We start from the raw sequence: 20,528 nt of genomic DNA on the forward strand, positions 1-20,528 counted from the left end.
TGAACATCTCCAGAGCCGTCATCAATCCAAAAGGTTAATTAACCTGAATATTTAAGAAACTAAAAATGAGGTTGTCTTTATTAGAATCTCTTTATGTGCAGAATTATTATGCAACTAAATGAAAAATGTAAAGTTATTTACTTTAATCTTTACAGTGAGAATAACAACCAAACAACTCAATGTACAAAATGACATTTTACAAGTTCTTGTTCTGATTCCGTCCAGATTATTGAGATGAGACATTGATGTATAACAAGGGATTGATGGAGCAGGATGCTAAAAAGTCATCTTCCAGTAGAGCCATGTATAGGTTGGCATACTGGGGTCATCGTGACGCCCATAGCAGTTCCCTTGTACGTTTTAGCTATCGCTCCTCATTGACAGAGAGGAAGTTATGTGAGAGGATAAATCTGGTAAGTCTCAGAGGAAGTTGAAGAAACACTTGGCCATCAGCTCGTCCATCTTCATCTGTGATATTAGAGGATGGGGACTCCACATTAATGGTGGCTATGATGGGACCTCCGGGAGGGACCTAGTATGGATGGCTTGTTCAGGTCCGTGGTGTCCTGAAAATGGCTGACTGTTCTTCTTACCGGCAGTTAAAGGACATTCTCTGCCCACCCTGAGATTTCGCCAGTGAGTGTCCATATGTGGAGAATGTCCTTAAACCTCTGGTATGAGCAGGCTCCATTCACCCTGATGCTCAGGATCTGCGGGGCCTGCGGTCAGACACCTGGCAATCGGGACGTCATTCCGTACAGAACTTAAGGTTAAATTCTACATTTGACAATAAAGCTTGAAAGTTTTTTTTTGTTTTTTCTAAAGCTCTTGGATAACAGTACAGACATTTTTCAGAATACATTAACCCCTTTATCCCATATAACGTACTATCCCGTCGAGGTGACCTGGGACTTAATTTCCAGTGACGGGATAGTACGTCATAGGCGATCGGCCACGCTCACGGGGGGAGCGCGGCAGATCGCCGCCGGGTGTCAGCTGATTATTACAGCTGACATCCGGCACTATGTGCCAGGAGCGGTCACGGACCGCTCCTGGCACTTTAACCCCCGGAACACTGCAATCAAACCTGATCGCAGTGTTCCGATGGCATAGGGAAGCATCGCGCAGGGAGGGGGCTCCCTGTGTGCTTCCCTGAGACCCTCGGAGCAACGCGATGTGATCGCATTGCTCCAGGGTCTCCTACCTCCTTCTCCCTGCAGGCCCCGGATCCAAAATGGCCACGGGGGGCCTTCCGGGTCCTGGAGGTAGGTGGCTTTCAAGTCTCCCTGCAGTGCCTGTGTGATCGCTGATCTGACACAGTGCACTGCAAAGTGTCAGATCAGCGATCTGTCACTATAATATGATGCCCTCCCCTGGGGCAATGTAAAAACGTTAAAAAAAAAATATTTACATGTGTAAAAAAAAATAAAAAAAAAAAATTCCTAAATAAAGAAAAAATATATATATTGTTCCAATAAATGCATTTCTTTATCTAAATGAAAAAACAATAAAAGTACACATATTTAGTATCGCCGCGTCCGTAACGACCTGACCTATAAAACTCTCCCACTAATTAACCCCTTCAGTGAACACCGTTAAAAAAAAAAAAAAAAACGAGGCAAAAAAACGACGTTCTATTATCATATCGCCAAACAAAAAGTGGAATAACACGCGATCAAAAAGACGGATATAAATATCCATGGTACCGCTGAAAACATCATCTTGTCCTGCAAAAAATGAGTCACCATAGAGCATTATCAACGAAAAAATAAAAAAGTTATAGCCCTCAGAATAAAGCGATGCAAAAATAATTACTTTTATATAAAAGTTTTTATCGCATAAAAGCGCCAAAACATAAAAAGATATAAATGAGGTATCGCCGTAATCGTTCTGACCCGAAGAATAAAACTGCTTTACCAATATTATCAAACGTGGAATGGTATAAGCGCCCCCCCCCCAAAAAAAAAAAAGAAATTCATGAATAGCTGGTTTTTGGTCATTCTACCTCACAAAAATCAGAATAAAAAGCGATCAAAAAATGTCACGTGCCCGAAAATGGTACCAGTATAAACATCAACTCGTCCCGCAAAAAACAAGACCTCATATGACTCTGTGGACCAAAATATGGAAAAATGATAGCTCTCAAAATGTGGAGACGCAAAAACTATTTTTTGCAATAAAAAGCGTCTTTTAGTGTGTGACGGCTGCCAATCATAAAAATCCGCTACAATAACACGCTATAAAAGTAAATCAAACCCCCCTTCATCACCTCCTTAGTTAGGGAAAAATAATTACATTTTAAAAAATGTATTTATTTCCATTTCCCATTAGGGTTAGGGTTGGGGCTAAAGTTAGGGTTGGGGCTAAAGTTAGGTTTAGGGCTACAGTTAGGGTTGGGTTTAGGGTTGAGGCTAAAGTTAGGGCTAGGGTTGGGGCTAAAGTTAAGGTTAGGGTTGGGGCTAAAGTTAGGGTTGGGGCTAAAATTAGGGTTGGGGCTAAAGATAGGGTTAGGGCTACAGTTAGGGCTAGGGTTGGGGCTAAAGTTAGGGTTGGGGCTAAAGTTAGGGTTGGGGCTAAAGTTAGGGTTAGGGTTGGGGCTAAAGATAGTGTTAGGACTACAGTTAGGGTTGGGGTTAGGGTTGGGGCTAATGTTAGGGTTAGGGTTAAAGTTAGGGTTAGGGCTAAAGTTAGGGTTGGGGCTAATGTTAGGGTTAGGGTTGGGGTTAGGGCTAAAGTTAGGGTTGGGGCTAATGTTAGGGTTGGGGTTAGGGCTAAAGTTAGGGTTGGGGCTAAAGTTACGGTTTGGATTACATTTATGGTTGGGATTAGGGATAGGGGTGTGTTTGGATTAGGGTTTCAGTTAGAATTCGGGGGTTTCTACTGTTTAGGCACACCAGGGGCTCTCCAAACGAGACATGGAGTCAGATCTCAATTCCAGCCAATTCTGCATTGAAAAAGTAAAACAGTGCTCCTTCCCTTCCGAGCTCTCCCGTGCGCCCAAATAGTGGTTTACCCCCACATATGGGGTATCGGCGTACTCAGGAGAAATTGGACAACTTTTGGGGTCCATTTTCTCCTGTTACCCTTGGTAAAATAATACAAGTTGGAGCTGAAGTAAATTTTTTGTGAAAAAAAGTAAAATGTTCATTTTTTTTTTTAACATTCTAAAAATTTCCCTGAAGCCCCTGAAGGGTTAATAAACTTCTTGAATGTGGTTTTGAGCACCTTGAGGGGTGCAGTTTTTAGAATGGTGTCACACTTGGGTATTTTCTATCATATAGACCCCTCAAAATGACTTCAAATGAGATGTGGTCCCTAAAAATAAATGGTGGTGTAAAAATGAGAAATTGCTGGTCAACTTTTAACCCTTATAACTTCCTAACAAAAAAAAATGTTGGTTCCAAAATTGTGCTGATGTAAAGTAGACATGTGGGAAATGTTACTTATTAAGTATTTTGTGTGACATATCACTGTGATTTAATTGCATAAAAATTCAAAGTTGGAAAATTGCGAAATTTTCAAAATTTTCACCAAATTTTTTTTTTTTCATAAATAAACGCAGGTAATATCAAAGAAATGTTACCACTATCATGAAGTACAATATGTCACGAGAAAACAATGTCAGAATCGCCAAGATCCGTTGAAGCGTTCCAGAGTTATAACCTCATAAAGGGACAGTGGTCAGAATTGTAAACATTGGCCCGGTCATTAACGTGCAAACCACCCTTGGGGGTGAAGGGGTTAAGACTGATTGAGTCTCCTCTCCCCTCCACTGCCTGCTACAACAGCAACATGCTGACGCCGGCCGGGGAACTGACCGCTGCAGCTAATAATCGGCTGCAGCGGTTACATGTCCTGAGCTCTCCCATGATCAGCTTCACACCAGGAGAAACAGCCACTAGAAACTCCAGTGGAAAAAAAAGTAAAAAAAAAACACAAAACAAAAAAATCCTGAATTCATGATCAAACTCTGTAGATACTAAACCCCAAAACTTCCTGATATTGTAAGCCTCAAAAAATGATCCCGCCATCCACAATATGGTTGCCGAGCTTCTTCCACTCACAAGATGGCTTCCGCCACCATCCGGTTTAGGGTCACATGATTACATCACGTGCTAGCCCCGCCTTTCAGAGCATTCTTCCAACCACAAGATGGCTGGCCATCACGTGAGAAGTCAGTTGACACGGCTCGCTCCGCCCTCATTTCCAGCCGAGTGTGGGCGTGTCCCGGGGCGGACAGTCAGAGCTGCCAGTCAACATGGCGGCGCACAGGAGCTCTCCCGTGAGGCGCAGAGCGTGATTCCCGGTGTGTGCAGCGGGCTGTCCCCGGAGGCTGCAGCATGGAGACGGAGGAGGAGCAGCACATGACTACGCTGCTGTGCATGGGATTCTCGGACCCTGGCGCCATCCGCAAGGCCCTGCGCCTGGCAAAGAACGACATTAACGAGGCGGTGGCTCTGCTGACGAACGAGCGGCCCGGCCTGGACTACGGCTACGAGCCCATGGACAGCGGCTCCCGGAGCGACAGCAGCAGGAGCACAGGCTTCGACCCGCCCCCCGCCTACCATGAGGTGGTGGAGCCAGAGGTGAGAGGAGCTGTCAGACCTCCGCCATGTGTGACAGGAGCAGGGAGGGGCCGTGTGTGACAGGAGGAGGGAACGAGGGGCCGTGTGTGACAGGAGCAGGGAGGGGATGTGTGCGACAGGAGGAGGGAGCGAGGGGCCGTGTGTGACAGGAGCAGGGAGGGGATGTGTGTGACAGGAGGAGGGAGCGAGGGGCCGTGTGTGACAGGAGCAGGGAGGGGATGTGTGTGACAGGAGGAGGGAGCGAGGGGCCGTGTGTGACAGGAGCAGGGAGGGGATGTGTGTGACAGGAGGAGGGAGCGAGGGGCCGTGTGTGACAGGAGCAGGGAGGGGATGTGTGTGACAGGAGGAGGGAACGAGGGGCCGTGTGTGACAGGAGCAGGGAGGGGATGTGTGTGACAGGAGGAGGGAACGAGGGGCCGTGTGTGACAGGAGCAGGGAGGGGATGTGTGTGACAGGAGGAGGGAATGAGGGGCCGTGTGTGACAGGAGGAGGGAGCGAGGGGCCGTGTGTGACAGGAGGAGGGAACGAGGGGCCGTGTGTGACAGGAGGAGGGAACGAGGGGCCGTGTGTGACAGGAGGAGGGAACGAGGGGCCGTGTGTGACAGGAGGAGGGAGCGAGGGGCCGTGTGTGACAGGAGGAGGGAACGAGGGGCCGTGTGTGACAGGAGGAGGAAACGAGGGGCCGTGTGTGACAGGAGGAGGGAACGAGGGGCCGTGTGTGACAGGAGGAGGGAACGAGGGGCCGTGTGTGACAGGAGGAGGGAACGAGGGGCCGTGTGTGACAGGAGGAGGGAACGAGGGGCCGTGTGTGACAGGAGGAGGGGCCGTGTGTGACAGGAGGAGGGAACGAGGGGCCGTGTGTGACAGGAGGAGGGAACGAGGGGCCGTGTGTGACAGGAGGAGGGAACGAGGGGCCGTGTGTGACAGGAGGAGGGAGCGAGGGGCCGTGTGTGACAGGAGGAGGGAACGAGGGGCCGTGTGTGACAGGAGGAGGGAACGAGGGGCCGTGTGTGACAGGAGGAGGGAGCGAGGGGCCGTGTGTGACAGGAGGAGGGAACGAGGGGCCGTGTGTGACAGGAGGAGGGAACGAGGGGCCGTGTGTGACAGGAGGAGGGAACGAGGGGCCGTGTGTGACAGGAGGAGGGAACGAGGGGCCATGTGTGACAGGAGGAGGGGCCGTGTGTGACAGGAGGAGGGAACGAGGGGCCGTGTGTGACAGGAGGAGGGAACGAGGGGCCGTGTGTGACAGGAGGAGGGAACGAGGGGCCGTGTGTGACAGGAGGAGGGAGCGAGGGGCCGTGTGTGACAGGAGGAGGGAACGAGGGGCCGTGTGTGACAGGAGGAGGGAACGAGGGGCCGTGTGTGACAGGAGGAGGGAGCGAGGGGCCGTGTGTGACAGGAGGAGGGAACGAGGGGCCGTGTGTGACAGGAGGAGGGAACGAGGGGCCGTGTGTGACAGGAGGAGGGAACGAGGGGCCGTGTGTGACAGGAGGAGGGAACGAGGGGCCGTGTGTGACAGGAGGAGGGGCCGTGTGTGACAGGAGGAGGGGCCGTGTGTGACAGGAGGAGGGGCCGTGTGTGACAGGAGGAGGGGCCGTGTGTGACAGGAGGAGGGGCCGTGTGTGACAGGAGGAGGGGCCGTGTGTGACAGGAGGAGGGGCCGTGTGTGACAGGAGGAGGGGCCGTGTGTGACAGGAGGAGGGAGCGAGGGGCCGTGTGTGACAGGAGGAGGGAACGAGGGGCCGTGTGTGACAGGAGGAGGGAGCGAGGGGCCCTTTGTGACAGGAGCAGGGAGCGGATGTGTGTGACAGGAGGAGGGAGCGAGGGGCCGTGTGTGACAGGAGGAGGGAGCGAGGGGCCGTGTGTGACAGGAGGAGGGAGCGAGGGGCCGTGTGTGACAGGAGGAGGGAGCGAGGGGCCGTGTGTGACAGGAGGAGGGAGCGAGGGGCCGTGTGTGACAGGAGCAGGGAGCGAGGGGCCGTGTGTGACAGGAGCAGGGAACGAGGGGCCGTGTGTGACAGGAGGAGGGAACGAGGGGCCGTGTGTGACAGGAGAAGGGAACGAGGGGCCGTGTGTGACAGGAGGAGGGAACGAGGGGCCGTGTGTGACAGGAGGAGGGGCCGTGTGTGACAGGAGGAGGGAACGAGGGGCCGTGTGTGACAGGAGGAGGGAACGAGGGGCCGTGTGTGACAGGAGGAGGGAACGAGGGGCCGTGTGTGACAGGAGGAGGGAACGAGGGGCCGTGTGTGACAGGAGGAGGGAACGAGGGGCCGTGTGTGACAGGAGGAGGGAGCGAGGGGCCGTGTGTGACAGGAGGAGGGGCCGTGTGTGACAGGAGGAGGGAGCGAGGGGCCGTGTGTGACAGGAGGAGGGAGCGAGGGGCCGTGTGTGACAGGAGGAGGGAGCGAGGGGCCGTGTGTGACAGGAGGAGGGAACGAGGGGCCGTGTGTGACAGGAGGAGGGAACGAGGGGCCGTGTGTGACAGGAGGAGGGAGCGAGGGGCCCTTTGTGACAGGAGCAGGGAGCGGATGTGTGTGACAGGAGGAGGGAGCGAGGGGCCGTGTGTGACAGGAGCAGGGAGCGGATGTGTGTGACAGGAGGAGGGAGCGAGGGGCCGTGTGTGACAGGAGGAGGGAGCGAGGGGCCGTGTGTGACAGGAGGAGGGAGCGAGGGGCCGTGTGTGACAGGAGCGAGGGGCCGTGTGTGACAGGAGCGAGGGGCCGTGTGTGACAGGAGGAGGGAACGAGGGGCCGTGTATGACAGGAGGAGGGAGCGAGGGGCCGTGTGTGACAGGAGGAGGGAGCGAGGGGCCGTGTGTGACAGGAGGAGGGAACGAGGGGCCGTGTGTGACAGGAGGAGGGAACGAGGGGCCGTGTGTGACAGGAGGAGGGGCCGAGGGGCCGTGTGTGACAGGAGGAGGGAACGAGGGGCCGTGTGTGACAGGAGGAGGGAACGAGGGGCCGTGTGTGACAGGAGGAGGGAACGAGGGGCCGTGTGTGACAGGAGGAGGGAGCGAGGGGCCGTGTGTGACAGGAGGAGGGGCCGTGTGTGACAGGAGGAGGGAGCGAGGGGCCGTGTGTGACAGGAGGAGGGAGCGAGGGGCCGTGTGTGACAGGAGGAGGGAGCGAGGGGCCGTGTGTGACAGGAGGAGGGAACGAGGGGCCCTTTGTGACAGGAGCAGGGAGCGGATGTGTGTGACAGGAGGAGGGAGCGAGGGGCCGTGTGTGACAGGAGCAGGGAGCGGATGTGTGTGACAGGAGGAGGGAGCGAGGGGCCGTGTGTGACAGGAGGAGGGAGCGAGGGGCCGTGTGTGACAGGAGGAGGGAGCGAGGGGCCGTGTGTGACAGGAGGAGGGAGCGAGGGGCCGTGTGTGACAGGAGGAGGGAACGAGGGGCCGTGTGTGACAGGAGGAGGGAACGAGGGGCCGTGTGTGACAGGAGGAGGGAACGAGGGGCCGTGTGTGACAGGAGGAGGGAACGAGGGGCCGTGTGTGACAGGAGGAGGGGCCGAGGGGCCGTGTGTGACAGGAGGAGGGGCCGAGGGGCCGTGTGTGACAGGAGGAGGGAACGAGGGGCCGTGTGTGACAGGAGGAGGGAACGAGGGGCCGTGTGTGACAGGAGGAGGGAGCGAGGGGCCGTGTGTGACAGGAGGAGGGGCCGTGTGTGACAGGAGGAGGGAGCGAGGGGCCGTGTGTGACAGGAGGAGGGAGCGAGGGGCCGTGTGTGACAGGAGGAGGGAGCGAGGGGCCATGTGTGACAGGAGGAGGGAACGAGGGGCCGTGTGTGACAGGAGGAGGGAGCGAGGGGCCCTTTGTGACAGGAGCAGGGAGCGGATGTGTGTGACAGGAGGAGGGAGCGAGGGGCCGTGTGTGACAGGAGCAGGGAGCGGATGTGTGTGACAGGAGCAGGGAGCGAGGGGCCGTGTGTGACAGGAGGAGGGAGCGAGGGGCCGTGTGTGACAGGAGGAGGGAGCGAGGGGCCGTGTGTGACAGGAGCGAGGGGCCGTGTGTGACAGGAGCGAGGGGCCGTGTGTGACAGGAGGAGGGAACGAGGGGCCGTGTGTGACAGGAGGAGGGAGCGAGGGGCCATGTGTGACAGGAGGAGGGAGCGAGGGGCCGTGTGTGACAGGAGGAGGGAGCGAGGGGCCGTGTGTGACAGGAGGAGGGAGCGAGGGGCCGTGTGTGACAGGAGGAGGGAGCGAGGGGCCGTGTGTGACAGGAGGAGGGAGCGAGGGGCCGTGTGTGACAGGAGGAGGGAGCGAGGGGCCGTGTGTGACAGGAGGAGGGAGCGAGGGGCCGTGTGTGACAGGAGGAGGGAGCGAGGGGCCGTGTGTGACAGGAGGAGGGAGCGAGGGGCCGTGTGTGACAGGAGGAGGGAGCGAGGGGCCGTGTGTGACAGGAGGAGGGAGCGAGGGGCCGTGTGTGACAGGAGGAGGGAGCGAGGGGCCGTGTGTGACAGGAGGAGGGAGCGAGGGGCCGTGTGTGACAGGAGGAGGGAGCGAGGGGCCGTGTGTGACAGGAGGAGGGAGCGAGGGGCCGTGTGTGACAGGAGGAGGGAGCGAGGGGCCGTGTGTGACAGGAGGAGGGAGCGAGGGGCCGTGTGTGACAGGAGGAGGGAGCGAGGGGCCGTGTGTGACAGGAGGAGAGAGCGAGGGGCCGTGTGTGACAGGAGGAGGGAGCGAGGGGCCGTGTGTGACAGGAGGAGGGAGCGAGGGGCCGTGTGTGACAGGAGGAGGGAGCGAGGGGCCGTGTGTGACAGGAGGAGGGAGCGAGGGGCCGTGTGTGACAGGAGGAGGGAGCGAGGGGCCGTGTGTGACAGGAGGAGGGAGCGAGGGGCCGTGTGTGACAGGAGGAGGGAGCGAGGGGCCGTGTGTGACAGGAGCGAGGGGCCGTGTGTGACGGGAGGAGAGAGCGAGGGGAGACGTGTGACGTGTGACGGGAGGAGGGAGCGAGGGGAGACGTGTGACGGGAGGAAGGAGCGAGGGCAGGCGTGTGACGGGAGGAAGGAGCGAGGGGAGGCGTGTGACGGGAGGAAGGAGCGAGGGGAGGCGTGTGACGGGAGGAAGGAGCGAGGGGAGGCGTGTGACGGGAGGAAGGAGCGAGGGGAGGCGTGTGACGGGAGGAAGGAGCGAGGGGAGGCGTGTGACGGGAGGAAGGAGCGAGGGGAGGCGTGTGACGGGAGGAAGGAGCGAGGGGAGGCGTGTGACGGGAGGAAGGAGCGAGGGGAGGCGTGTGACGGGAGGAAGGAGCGAGGGGAGGCGTGTGACGGGAGGAAGGAGCGAGGGGAGGCGTGTGACGGGAGGAAGGAGCGAGGGGAGGCGTGTGACGGGAGGAAGGAGCGAGGGGAGGCGTGTGACGGGAGGAAGGAGCGAGGGGAGGCGTGTGACGGGAGGAAGGAGCGAGGGGAGGCGTGTGACGGGAGGAAGGAGCGAGGGGAGGCGTGTGACGGGAGGAAGGAGCGAGGGGAGGCGTGTGACGGGAGGAAGGAGCGAGGGGAGGCGTGTGACGGGAGGAAGGAGCGAGGGGAGGCGTGTGACGGGAGGAAGGAGCGAGGGGAGGCGTGTGACGGGAGGAAGGAGCGAGGGGAGGCGTGTGACGGGAGGAAGGAGCGAGGGGAGGCGTGTGACGAGGAAGGAGCGAGGGGAGGCGTGTGACGGGAGGAAGGAGCGAGGGGAGGCGTGTGTCAGGGCTGTATGGATACAGGAGGAGTACATGGGGGGGACTTGTATGTGACACACTTGGGGGCATGGGACATGTGACATGTTAGTCTTTCCGCTGTATGTAATTTCTGGGGGGCTTCTCAGTGTCTGGACTCCTGGGGTCTTGTGTTATTGCTTCTATTCATCTCACCTTCTTCCCAGTTTGAGGAGTGATGAGATCCCAGAGCTGTCAGTTTTCAGGTCTTCCTGGATTTATGGATATTTTGGGGGTCTCTCGGTTATGGGGCAGCCTCCTCATCGGATGCACCGCCCTCTGTTGTGATGCCTGTATGTATAGAGATACTTCTGTCAGCGGCACATACACATGATTGTCCAGGCTGCAGGAACATATGTCATCTGGTGAAATTATAAATGGCTGTCACTTCATGTAACGGCTGTGGAGCTGACGTATAGTGCGAGTAGTCCGCACACGGGTGACGTTCAGTGTAGGCCCATGTTCACATTCATGATCACTTCTGGGGCTTCCGCCCAAATACATGGAAAAAAAATTGGAATTCAGACAGCGATTTAAAGCGAGTGTCTGGTGCCGTCCTGAGAGCCGGGTGCGAGATGTGTGCAGCAGCCGCAGCTACAGTGTGTCCTATTCGAAGGCGCAGGATACGAGCAGAAAACCTGCAGATCGTGTGCGGGGTCATAATTTCATCTGAACCATTCACCTTCGATGCAGAAGTGAGTAGCTCTGGATTTTACCAAATAACATCATTTGGGCAAATGCAGTCCAAAATCTGAAATCTTGGTCTCGTTCTACCTTGTTTTTTTTTTTTGTTTTTTTTACTGATGGTTTTTATATACATTTTTGTAGTCGTTCCCGCGGTGTTGATGCTTGCGGCTCCGTAGCTGTGATGCAGTATAATGACACGAGATGCTGAGCGCCCAATCAGCGCTGGTGTCAATGTCTCCGCCTTTGGACAAACTGAACATGAAGAGGAAGTCAGGAATGAGCTGCATCCCTGGCTTCCTCTTCATGTTCAGTTCTTACGAAGGTGGAGACAGTGACACCAGTGCTGATTGGGCGCTAGCTCTATCTGTCAACACCGCATCACAGCCCCGGTGAGGGCAAGTGGCGATACCGCGGAAACGGTGCCGGCATGGGAGTTGAGTATGGGCTTTATTATTTTATTGGGGCTGACCATTTAGTTTAAGAAGGGGTTCTCCTAGTAGTGTACACCCCCTTTAAGGAAAAGCAAACCTGTACCACTATCCACTTTATATTGTACTTAGAGCTGCATTCACTATTCTGCTGGTGCAGTCACTGTGTACATACATTACATTACTGATCCTGAGCTACATCCTGTATTATACTCCAGAGCTGCACTCACTATTCTGCTGGTGCAGTCACTGTGTACATACATTACATTACTGATCCTGAGTTACCTCCTGTATTATACCCCAGAGCTGCACTCACTATTCTGCTGGTGCAGTCACTGTGTACATACATTACATTACTGATCCTGAGTTACCTCCTGTATTATACTCCAGAGCTGCACTCACTATTCTGCTGGTGCAGTCACTGTGTACATACATTACATTACTGATCCTGAGTTACCTCCTGTATTATACTCCAGAGCTGCACTCACTATTCTACTGGTGCAGTCACTGTGTGCATACATTACTGATCCTGAGTTACCTCCTGTATTATACTCCAGAGCTTCACTCGTTATCGTCTTCAGTGCTAGCCGCTATTACAAGGCTTCTCTGATTAGTGGCTCCAGTTCACCTGCACGGTTCTTTGGTGTCTATAGTAGTCAGACTTTCACCTCCTGTCTAATCAGGAGCTCAGGCTGCTGTTCTGTTCTTCTCCATGCTTTACACTGCAGCACTACCACAGTTTGGTCATTGGGTTATAAGCAAGAGCTCAGCAGGCAGTCTACATGGAGAGAGGATTTCCATCGCTTAATTATTAAAGAGGAGGATTGTGAGGAAAGGGCCTCAGTATGGGAGGGAGTCTGTGAAGCAGTTTTATGCCTTTTCTTTTAGAGAGACAGAAAATTTAAAATGTCTCAAGTTCTGCAGAAGTGAATGTCACTTGTATCATCTGGAGGTACGTACAGGTCCCACCTCTGGCCTCTCCTGCACTTGCCAGATACTTCCTTCAATACGAGAGTCCGCTGCCATATTTCCCCTCAGTCAGGACACCACATCACTCATAAACCACAAAGCCCCCTATGTGATCCCGGCTATGCAGGGGAAGGAAATGGCCGAGTAGGTAGGCGTATGGTTTCGTTGAGCGAAAAAAATTATTCCCAGGCTGACAAAAGTCTTGTCAAGCATGCCTGGTCTACAACATGCTGGGAGTTGTAGTATTACTAAAGTCTGCAGTTATCTTTTTCCGTGCCATAGAGCTGCATGGTTAGTTAAATCATCCCAGTGAAAATAGCAATATCAGCGGAGATAATCCCGTTTCTTATATTCTCGCAGCGTGAAGACAGGAGAATATCACATCGAGATCATTGACACAAATCCCCTTAAACTAAGAGCAGATCAGAGCCGCCTGTAAGCTGATTGGACTGTGTGGATACTTGGCGCCGTTAGTAAGAGTTATCAGCAGCTAGAATCACTGCTACTGGGCAATATAGACCACAGACACCTAAACCATCGCCTTATAACAGTGCTGGGGCGTTATAAGAGGAGAGAGACCGATATCAGACACCTAAGGCTATAAACGTCTCGAGGTTATAAGATGCTGATATCTGTTACATAAGGATACAAATGTCTCAGGTTATAATGGTTCAGGAGCGTTATAAGATGCTGATATCCGTTACATAAGGATACAAATGTCTCAGGTTATAATTGTTCAGGAGCGTTATAAGATGCTGATATCCGTTACATAAGGATACAAATGTCTCAGGTTATAATGGTGCAGGAGCTTTATAAGAACAGAGACCGATACTGCTATATGTTGATGTAAATGTCTCTGGCATAAAGTAGTGGTCATGCGGCAGAGAGATTTCCAGACTTCTCATCAGGTGACCTACCAAAGAACACTAGAGTCAGCCTGGTATTGGCTGACAACAGGGAACAATAGATTGCCTTCATCTGCACAGCGATTGTAAAAGAGCTGCAGTTCAGTGTCCCTTTAAATCTGTGTTTTGTTTCTGGTCTGGCGAGTGGTCACATTACTTCTCTCTGTGGAAGGTGCTGACTTTGCGGGGCTGACGTGATGGGCACTATAAATAGAAGAATGTCCGCTGGTTACATGTATATGCGAGGTACATCACACGGGCATCATCACAAGTGTTATCCTAAAGCTGCATCATTGTGTAGCTTGCCTATTCTATCATTGTCCTGTGTGTCAGTCTTTACTGTAGGCTTGGCATTGTAGTCATGATGAACAGATATGTAGGTTGCTTTCAGAATGCACAAGATTGTACACAGAAGTGAATATAAATTATAAGCTGGATACATTGTATCTTCTAAAGGTTTGATAATTGTCTACAGTACATGTCCAGGCCTGTTTGAAATTCGCCAATGACCATCTGGATTTTCCAGAGGAGGTGGGAGAAGGTCATGTGGTCAGATGAGACCAGAATAGAACTTTTTGGCGTCCACTCCACTCACTTTGTTTGGAGGAAGAAGGATGAGTGCAACCCCAAGAACACCATCCCAACTGTGAAGCATGGTGGGGGAAACCTAATACTTTGAGGATCATGCTTTTCTGTAAAGGGGGGCAGGACAACGGCACCGTATTGAAGGGAGGATGGATGGGGTTATGGATCACGAGATTTTGGCTAACGACCTCCTTCCCTCAGTAAGAGCATTGATGATGGGATGTAGCTGGGTCTTCCAGCATGACAATGACTCGAAACACACAGCCAGGGCATCTAAGGAGCGGCTCCCTAAGAAGCTTTTCAAGGTCCTGCAGTGGCCTAGCCAGTCTCCAGATCTAAACCCAATAGAAAATCTTTGGAAGGAGCTGAAATTCAATGTTGCCCAGTGACAGCCCCAAAAGCTGAAATATTTGAAGAAGATCTGTATGGAGGAGGGGGCCAAAATCCCTGCTGCAGTGTGTGCAAACCAGGTCAAGAACTACAGGAAACGTCTGACCTCTGTAATTGCAAACAAAGGTTTCTGGACTAAATATTAAGTTCTGTTTTTCTATTGTAATAAATAGTTATTTAATACAATAAAATGCAAATTAATTATTTACAAATCATACAATGTGATTTTCTGGATTTTTTTTTTTTTTTAAGATTCTGTATCTCACAGTTGAAGTGTACCTACGATAAAAATTACAGACATCTCCATTCTTTGTAGGTGGGAAGACTTGCACAATCAGTAATTTATAGAATACTTATTTTCCCCACTGTATATAGCGATGATCAATGCTTAGAGGCAGAATATGTGAGGCCACAGAGGCTGTACTCCCCATAGACCGTAATGGAGAGCTGTTCCCTTAGTCATAGGATGCCATATTGGATCTCTTTCAATCTTTAGTCGTTTGAGAAGCGATACCTGGCAGGTCTCCCGTCCCCTTCTCATACATAGCGTCAGAAAATTATGGGGGAAATCCCGCTTTATGTGATGGCATATCACTATTCCTATGAGAGGTAAGGGGTCTTTCCTGTGGGAATGGTGTTCAGATACTGAATTGGTACGAGGACCGTTCCTTTTCCTACCCTCCCAAGTGTAGGGGCTGCTGCCGGCCTGATTTTTGTTGGTTCTTCTGACGGTTATGTTTCACCCTATCCGTACTTGTATTCCCCATACGATAACAATTCCAGGGCTGCTTTCCTCAGAACTGTGTATTGTCGTTCCTCTGTTTATTCCTCCTAGAAACTTCAGAATAAATTGACAACTGGGTGTCAAAAGTGGTGTGACTAAAATAGTCAGCACTGATTGGACAGTATCCGGCTGTGTCTAAACACACCATCAACTGGTAGCGCCAACCCAGTTGTCAAATTTTTAACTACGTTTCCAGTGTGAATAATAGAGGAACGGCACAACACAGAACAGAGAAGATGCTGCAGAAAAAAATATATCATGGGTGATGCAGTTATTTACTGAAACATATGACAGGAGCCAACACATTCACACCTTCACTGATCGATTTGTTGTTCCTTGTCTGATTAATCACTGTTTTAAGTCATATGCAAATGAGGTTTAAATGCTCTGGGAGTATCCAAGCACTGCCTTAGCCCTTCCTTCCTTTGCTTGACTGACCGCTCACAGTCTATTATATTCTCTGGAGGAGTAGAGGGAGACACAGAAAGAAAGCTACTTTCACAGTTTTTTTTTTTGTTTTTTTGGAATGGTTTTGAAGAATTTGTCAAGTATTCTTGGAGAGTTTGTTTATTGAAGCCTTTTTATTGATTATTGCCTCGTTTTGGAGCATTTTCCATTAGGTGATGCTTCAAAGAAGTAAAATGCACTTTTTTTCCCTTCCGCCAGGGTACTTTTTTCAAACTTGGAAGCGGAGAAAAAACACTCAAAAAGCCTGAAAATATTTACCAGCAAAGTGTTTTCACAATAGAAATAAATAGGAAGAGTCTGGCAAGTGTTAAAAACACGTTTTCAGGCATCTTTTAGAGCTGACGTGCTCCAAAAAACTCCTTGTGCACGAACCCACACAAGGGTTCACCTCACTCCAGAGCTGGATTCACATCTACATTGAGTAGTACTGCTGTATAATAGCCGCGTCTAAAATAACAGCTGCAAATCATGCAGCCGCAGAGACTCGAACATATTATCCGATCTGATAATATCCGATCACGTTTGCTCATCTCTAACGCTCATCTTTGTGTACTAAAAGCAGAAATCCTTCCTGTCTCCAGGAACATCATAGCAGCTGTTCTCTACCAAATAGCTCAGAAAGAAATTATAATTACAGATGGCGCCTGCAGAGGGGAAACTTGGTGATAAATGCAGGATGCAAGTGATAATGGCCAGAATTAGTCTTCCTCGTCTTGTGAGGTGTTATTTAATGTACAGTTACACTTATTCGGCCCCTTCGTTCTCAGATTCGGTGGGAGATGTCCGCTGTGAGATTAAGCTTCTGTCCCCCTGTAATAGGGCTGTGATGTTTGTGCTCGTGGCTCTTATCTCTCTGGCACGTTCAGAATTTTTCTCAGCGATCGGTTTCACATTTGTGACTTCAGGGACATTCTCTGCACATCTGCTGCTTGTACTGGAAAAATCACCTCCCTTAGGAGCCTAGTCTTCTCCTCTGCTGGGGCTGCACGCTCCATAAATACAACATAACAAAGCGAATCCCTGCATGATCTACAGGTTTGCTGCTTACTTACAGACTTCATAGTTCAGATCCTCTTTATTTCTCCTCCCATCAAACAGACATTTTGTTTACAAACCTACAAACATAACGCCTCTCACAGCTGAGGGTTTGCTACATTTGTATCTAGTTTGCACAGTTGTGCTACAATTGTATCTAATTTATGCAATCTCTTTTTGAATACATGCACTGACACATTGTTGCACACTAAGGGTATGTGCACACAAGATTTGCCTGCAGAATTTTCTGCTTGGAATCTGCATCTCTTGGCAGAATCTGCAGGTCAAAATCTGCACTTTGTTTGCGGATTTACTGCAAATTCTTTGCGGATTGTCATCTGTTTTTACACCTGCGAATTTCGATAATGTAATAGGTGAAAAACGCTGCAGATCCGCAAAAAAGTATTGACATGGTCCTTAAAGTAATCCGAGGCGGATGCCGTGCAGATTTTTCCGCAGCATTTGAACAGATTTTTTTTTTTTTCGCATTGATTTACATTGTACTGTAAATTACTTGCGGTTCTGCAGCTATTCTGCGCGGAAATTCCGCCCCAGATCCGCAGCAAATCCACAACGTGTGAACATACCCTAAGAGAGACTTGCGTAACTGCTTTGTTTAGCTCGCACAGGATTGTTTAGATGAGGCTGCATTTGTAACAAACCCACAGCTGTGGATAGACTGGGTCAGCAGTGATGTGAATTTGCGGTCAGTCTATTACTGCACCATGTACAGAGCCGTCAGACGGATTATCTTCCGTGGATTTTGTATTTTCGGCACTGTCGTGTAGCACAAGTAAAATTCTCTAATGAAACTTGTCTGTGGATGATTTTTTTTTTTTTGTCTGTGTGACATGGTCTGATGCAAGGACTTGTCAATATGTGATTCTCTTGCTGTGCAGCCATCTCACCTCCAGTCTCACTACGTATTGTATTAACCTCGTCAATGCCAGTGCATGAGCATGGAGGCTCTGGATGAACATATAAGTCCCGATTCATCATTGTTTTTGCATCTTTTTTTCTTGAGTAAAAATGTATCTTAATTTTACTTTTCTTGCTTTCGTTATTTATTTATTTTCCTTATGTTATTATGTTACATTGTGGATGTGGTTTACTCTGTACAGGAAAATGGCCGCCGCGATCTCCATCTGCGCACGCGCGGCATCCCGCGGCCATTTTCCTGAAGCCCCGGGAAGCCGAGCACTACCATCTGCGCACGCGCGGCCTCAGGAAGATGGCCGCGCCCACGATAAACCGCTGAATAGCGCAGATCGCGCGCTTTTCCTTCAGCTGCGGCGCAGTGGATTCGCCTGTTGGGCATGCGCACACCACTACGCCACCAACGGAAAGCTGAGCAAGATCTGGGGGAGAAACAGCGATGTCACCACGCCCATATGAGCAGACCAGCGTGAGTGACAGCCCAAAACGGCGACTTTTACAAAGGTATTTCGGCAGCATAGGTGGGGAATAAAGGCACAAAAAATACACTAATGTAAAGCACAGCTCTGCCCCTATTTAACGCTATTTTTATCTCATCTTGAAATAAACGGGGTGACAGGTTCCCTTAACCCCTTCATGACCCAGCCTATTTTGGCCTTAATGACCTTGCCGTTTTTTGCAATTCTGACCAGTGTCCCTTTATGAGGTAATAACTCAGGAACGCTTCAACGGATCCTAGCGATTCTGAGATTGTTTTTTCGTGACATATTGGGCTTCATGTTAGTGGTAAATTTAGGTCGATAATTTCTGAGTTTATTTGTGAAAAAAACGGAAATTTGGCGAAAATTTTGAAAATTTCGCAATTTTCACATTTTGAATTTTTATTCTGTTAAACCAGAGAGTTATGTGACACAAAATAGTTAATAAATAACATTTCCCACATGTCTACTTTACATCAGCACAATTTTGGAAACAAATTTTTTTTTTGCTAGGAAGTTATAAGGGTTAAAATTTGACCAGTGATTTCTCATTTTTACAACAAAATTTACAAAACCATTTTTTTTAGGGACCACCTCACATTTGAAGTCAGTTTGAGGGTTCTATATGGCTGAAAATACCCCAAAGTGACACCATTCTAAAAACTGCACCCCTCAAGGTGCTCAAAACCACATTCAAGAAGTTTATTAACCCTTCAGGTGTTTCACAGCAGCAGAAGCAACATGGAAGGAAAAAATGAACATTTAACTTTTTAGTCACAAAAATGATCTTTTAGCAACAATTTTTTTATTTTCCCAAGGGTAAAAGGAAAAACTGGACCACGAACGATGTTGTCCAATTTGTCCTGAGTACGCTGATACCTCATATGTGGGGGTAAACCACTGTTTGGGCATACGGCAGGGCTTGGAAGGAAAGGAGCGCCATTTGACTTTTTGAATGAAAAATTGGCTCCAATCTTTAGCGGACACCATGTTGCGTTTGGAGAGCCCCCGTGTGCCTAAACATTGGAGCTCCCCTACAAGTGACCCCATTTTGGAAACTAGACCCCCCAAGGAACTTATCTAGAAGCATAGTGAGCACTTTAAACCCCCAGGTGCTTCACAAATTGATCCGTAAAAATTAAACAGTACTTTTTTTTCACAAAAAAATTATTTTAGCCTCAATTTTTTCATTTTCACATGGGCAACAGGATAAAATGGATCCTAAAATTTGTTGGACAATTTCTCCTGAGTACACTGATACCTCACATGTGGGGGTAAACCACTGTTTGGGCACATGGTAAGGCTCGGAAGGGAAGGAGCGCCATTTGACTTTTTGAATGAAAAATGATCTCCATCGCTAGCAGAGACCATGTCACGTTTGGAGAGCCCCCGTGTGCCTAAACATTGGAGCGCTCCCACAAGTGACCCCATTTTGGAAAGTAGACCCCCCAAGGAACTTATCTAGAAGCATAGTGAGCACTTTAAACTCTCAGGTGCTTCACAAATTGATCCGTAAAAATTAAAAAGTACTTTTTTTTCACACAAAATTTCTTTTAGCCTCAATTTTTTCATTTTCACATGGGCAACAGGATAAAATGGATCCTAAAATTTGTTGGGCAATTTCTGCTGAGTATGTTGATACCTCATATGTGGGGGTAAACCACTGTTTGGGTGCACGGCAAGGCTCGGAAGGGGAGGCGTGCCATTTGACTTTTTGAATGGAAAATTAGCTCCAATCGTTAGCGAACACCATGTCGCGTTTGGAGAGCCCCTGTGTGCCTAAACATTGGAGCTCCCCTACACGTGACCCCATTTTGGAAACTAGACCCCCCAAGGAACTTATCTAGATGCATAGTGAGCACTTATAACCCCCAGGTGCTTCACAGAAGTTTATAACGCAGAGCCGTGAAAATAAAAAAATAATTTTTCTTTCCTCAAAAATGAGTTTTAGCCCAGGATTTTTTAATTTTCCAAGGGTAATAGGAGAAATTGGACCCCAAATGTTGTTGTCCAGTTTGTCCTGAGTACGATGATACCCCATATGTGGGGGTAAACCACTGTTTGGGCACACGGCAGGGCTCGGAAGGGGAGGCGTGCCATTTGACTTTTTGAATGGAAAATTAGCTCCAATCATTAGCGGACACCATGTCACGTTTGGAGAGCCCCTGTGTGCCTAAACATTGGAGCTCCCTAACAAGTGACCCCATTTTGGAAACTAGACCTCCCAAGGAACTAATCTAGATGTGTGGTGAGCACTTTGAACCCCCAAGTGCTTCGCAGAAGTTTATAACGCAGAGCCGTGAAAATAATAAATGTGTTTCCTTTCCTCAAAAATATTTTTTTAGCCCAGAATTTTTTTATTTTTGCAAGGGTAACAGGAGAAATTGGACCCCAAAAGTTGTTGTCCAGTTTCTCCTGAGTACGGTGATACCCCATATGTGGGGGTAAACCACTGTTTGGGCACATGCCGGGGCTCGGAAGGGAAGTAGTGACGTTTTGGAATGCAGACTTTGATGGAATGCTCTGCGGGCGTCACGTTGCATTTGCAGAGCCCCTGATGTGCCTAAACAGTAGGAACTCCCCA

At 50.4% G+C, this 20,528-nt stretch overlaps 1 protein-coding gene across 2 annotated transcripts in view; it reads left to right on the forward strand.

Moving 5' to 3' along the window:
• Positions 1-4,054: 4,054 nt before the first annotated feature.
• USP24 (ubiquitin specific peptidase 24) overlaps positions 4,055-20,528 on the forward strand; it is an 87,539-nt gene continuing 71,065 nt past the window's right edge. For both annotated transcript variants that reach the window (XM_077276241.1, XM_077276242.1), the window contains exon 1: positions 4,055-4,586. In XM_077276241.1, coding sequence (XP_077132356.1) covers positions 4,341-4,586 — 246 coding nt within the window. In that variant the 5' untranslated portion in view covers positions 4,055-4,340. The remainder of the gene's footprint in view (positions 4,587-20,528) is intronic.

Source organism: Ranitomeya variabilis, chromosome 8, assembly GCF_051348905.1.
Source record: "Ranitomeya variabilis isolate aRanVar5 chromosome 8, aRanVar5.hap1, whole genome shotgun sequence".
NCBI lineage: Eukaryota > Metazoa > Chordata > Amphibia > Anura > Dendrobatidae > Ranitomeya > Ranitomeya variabilis.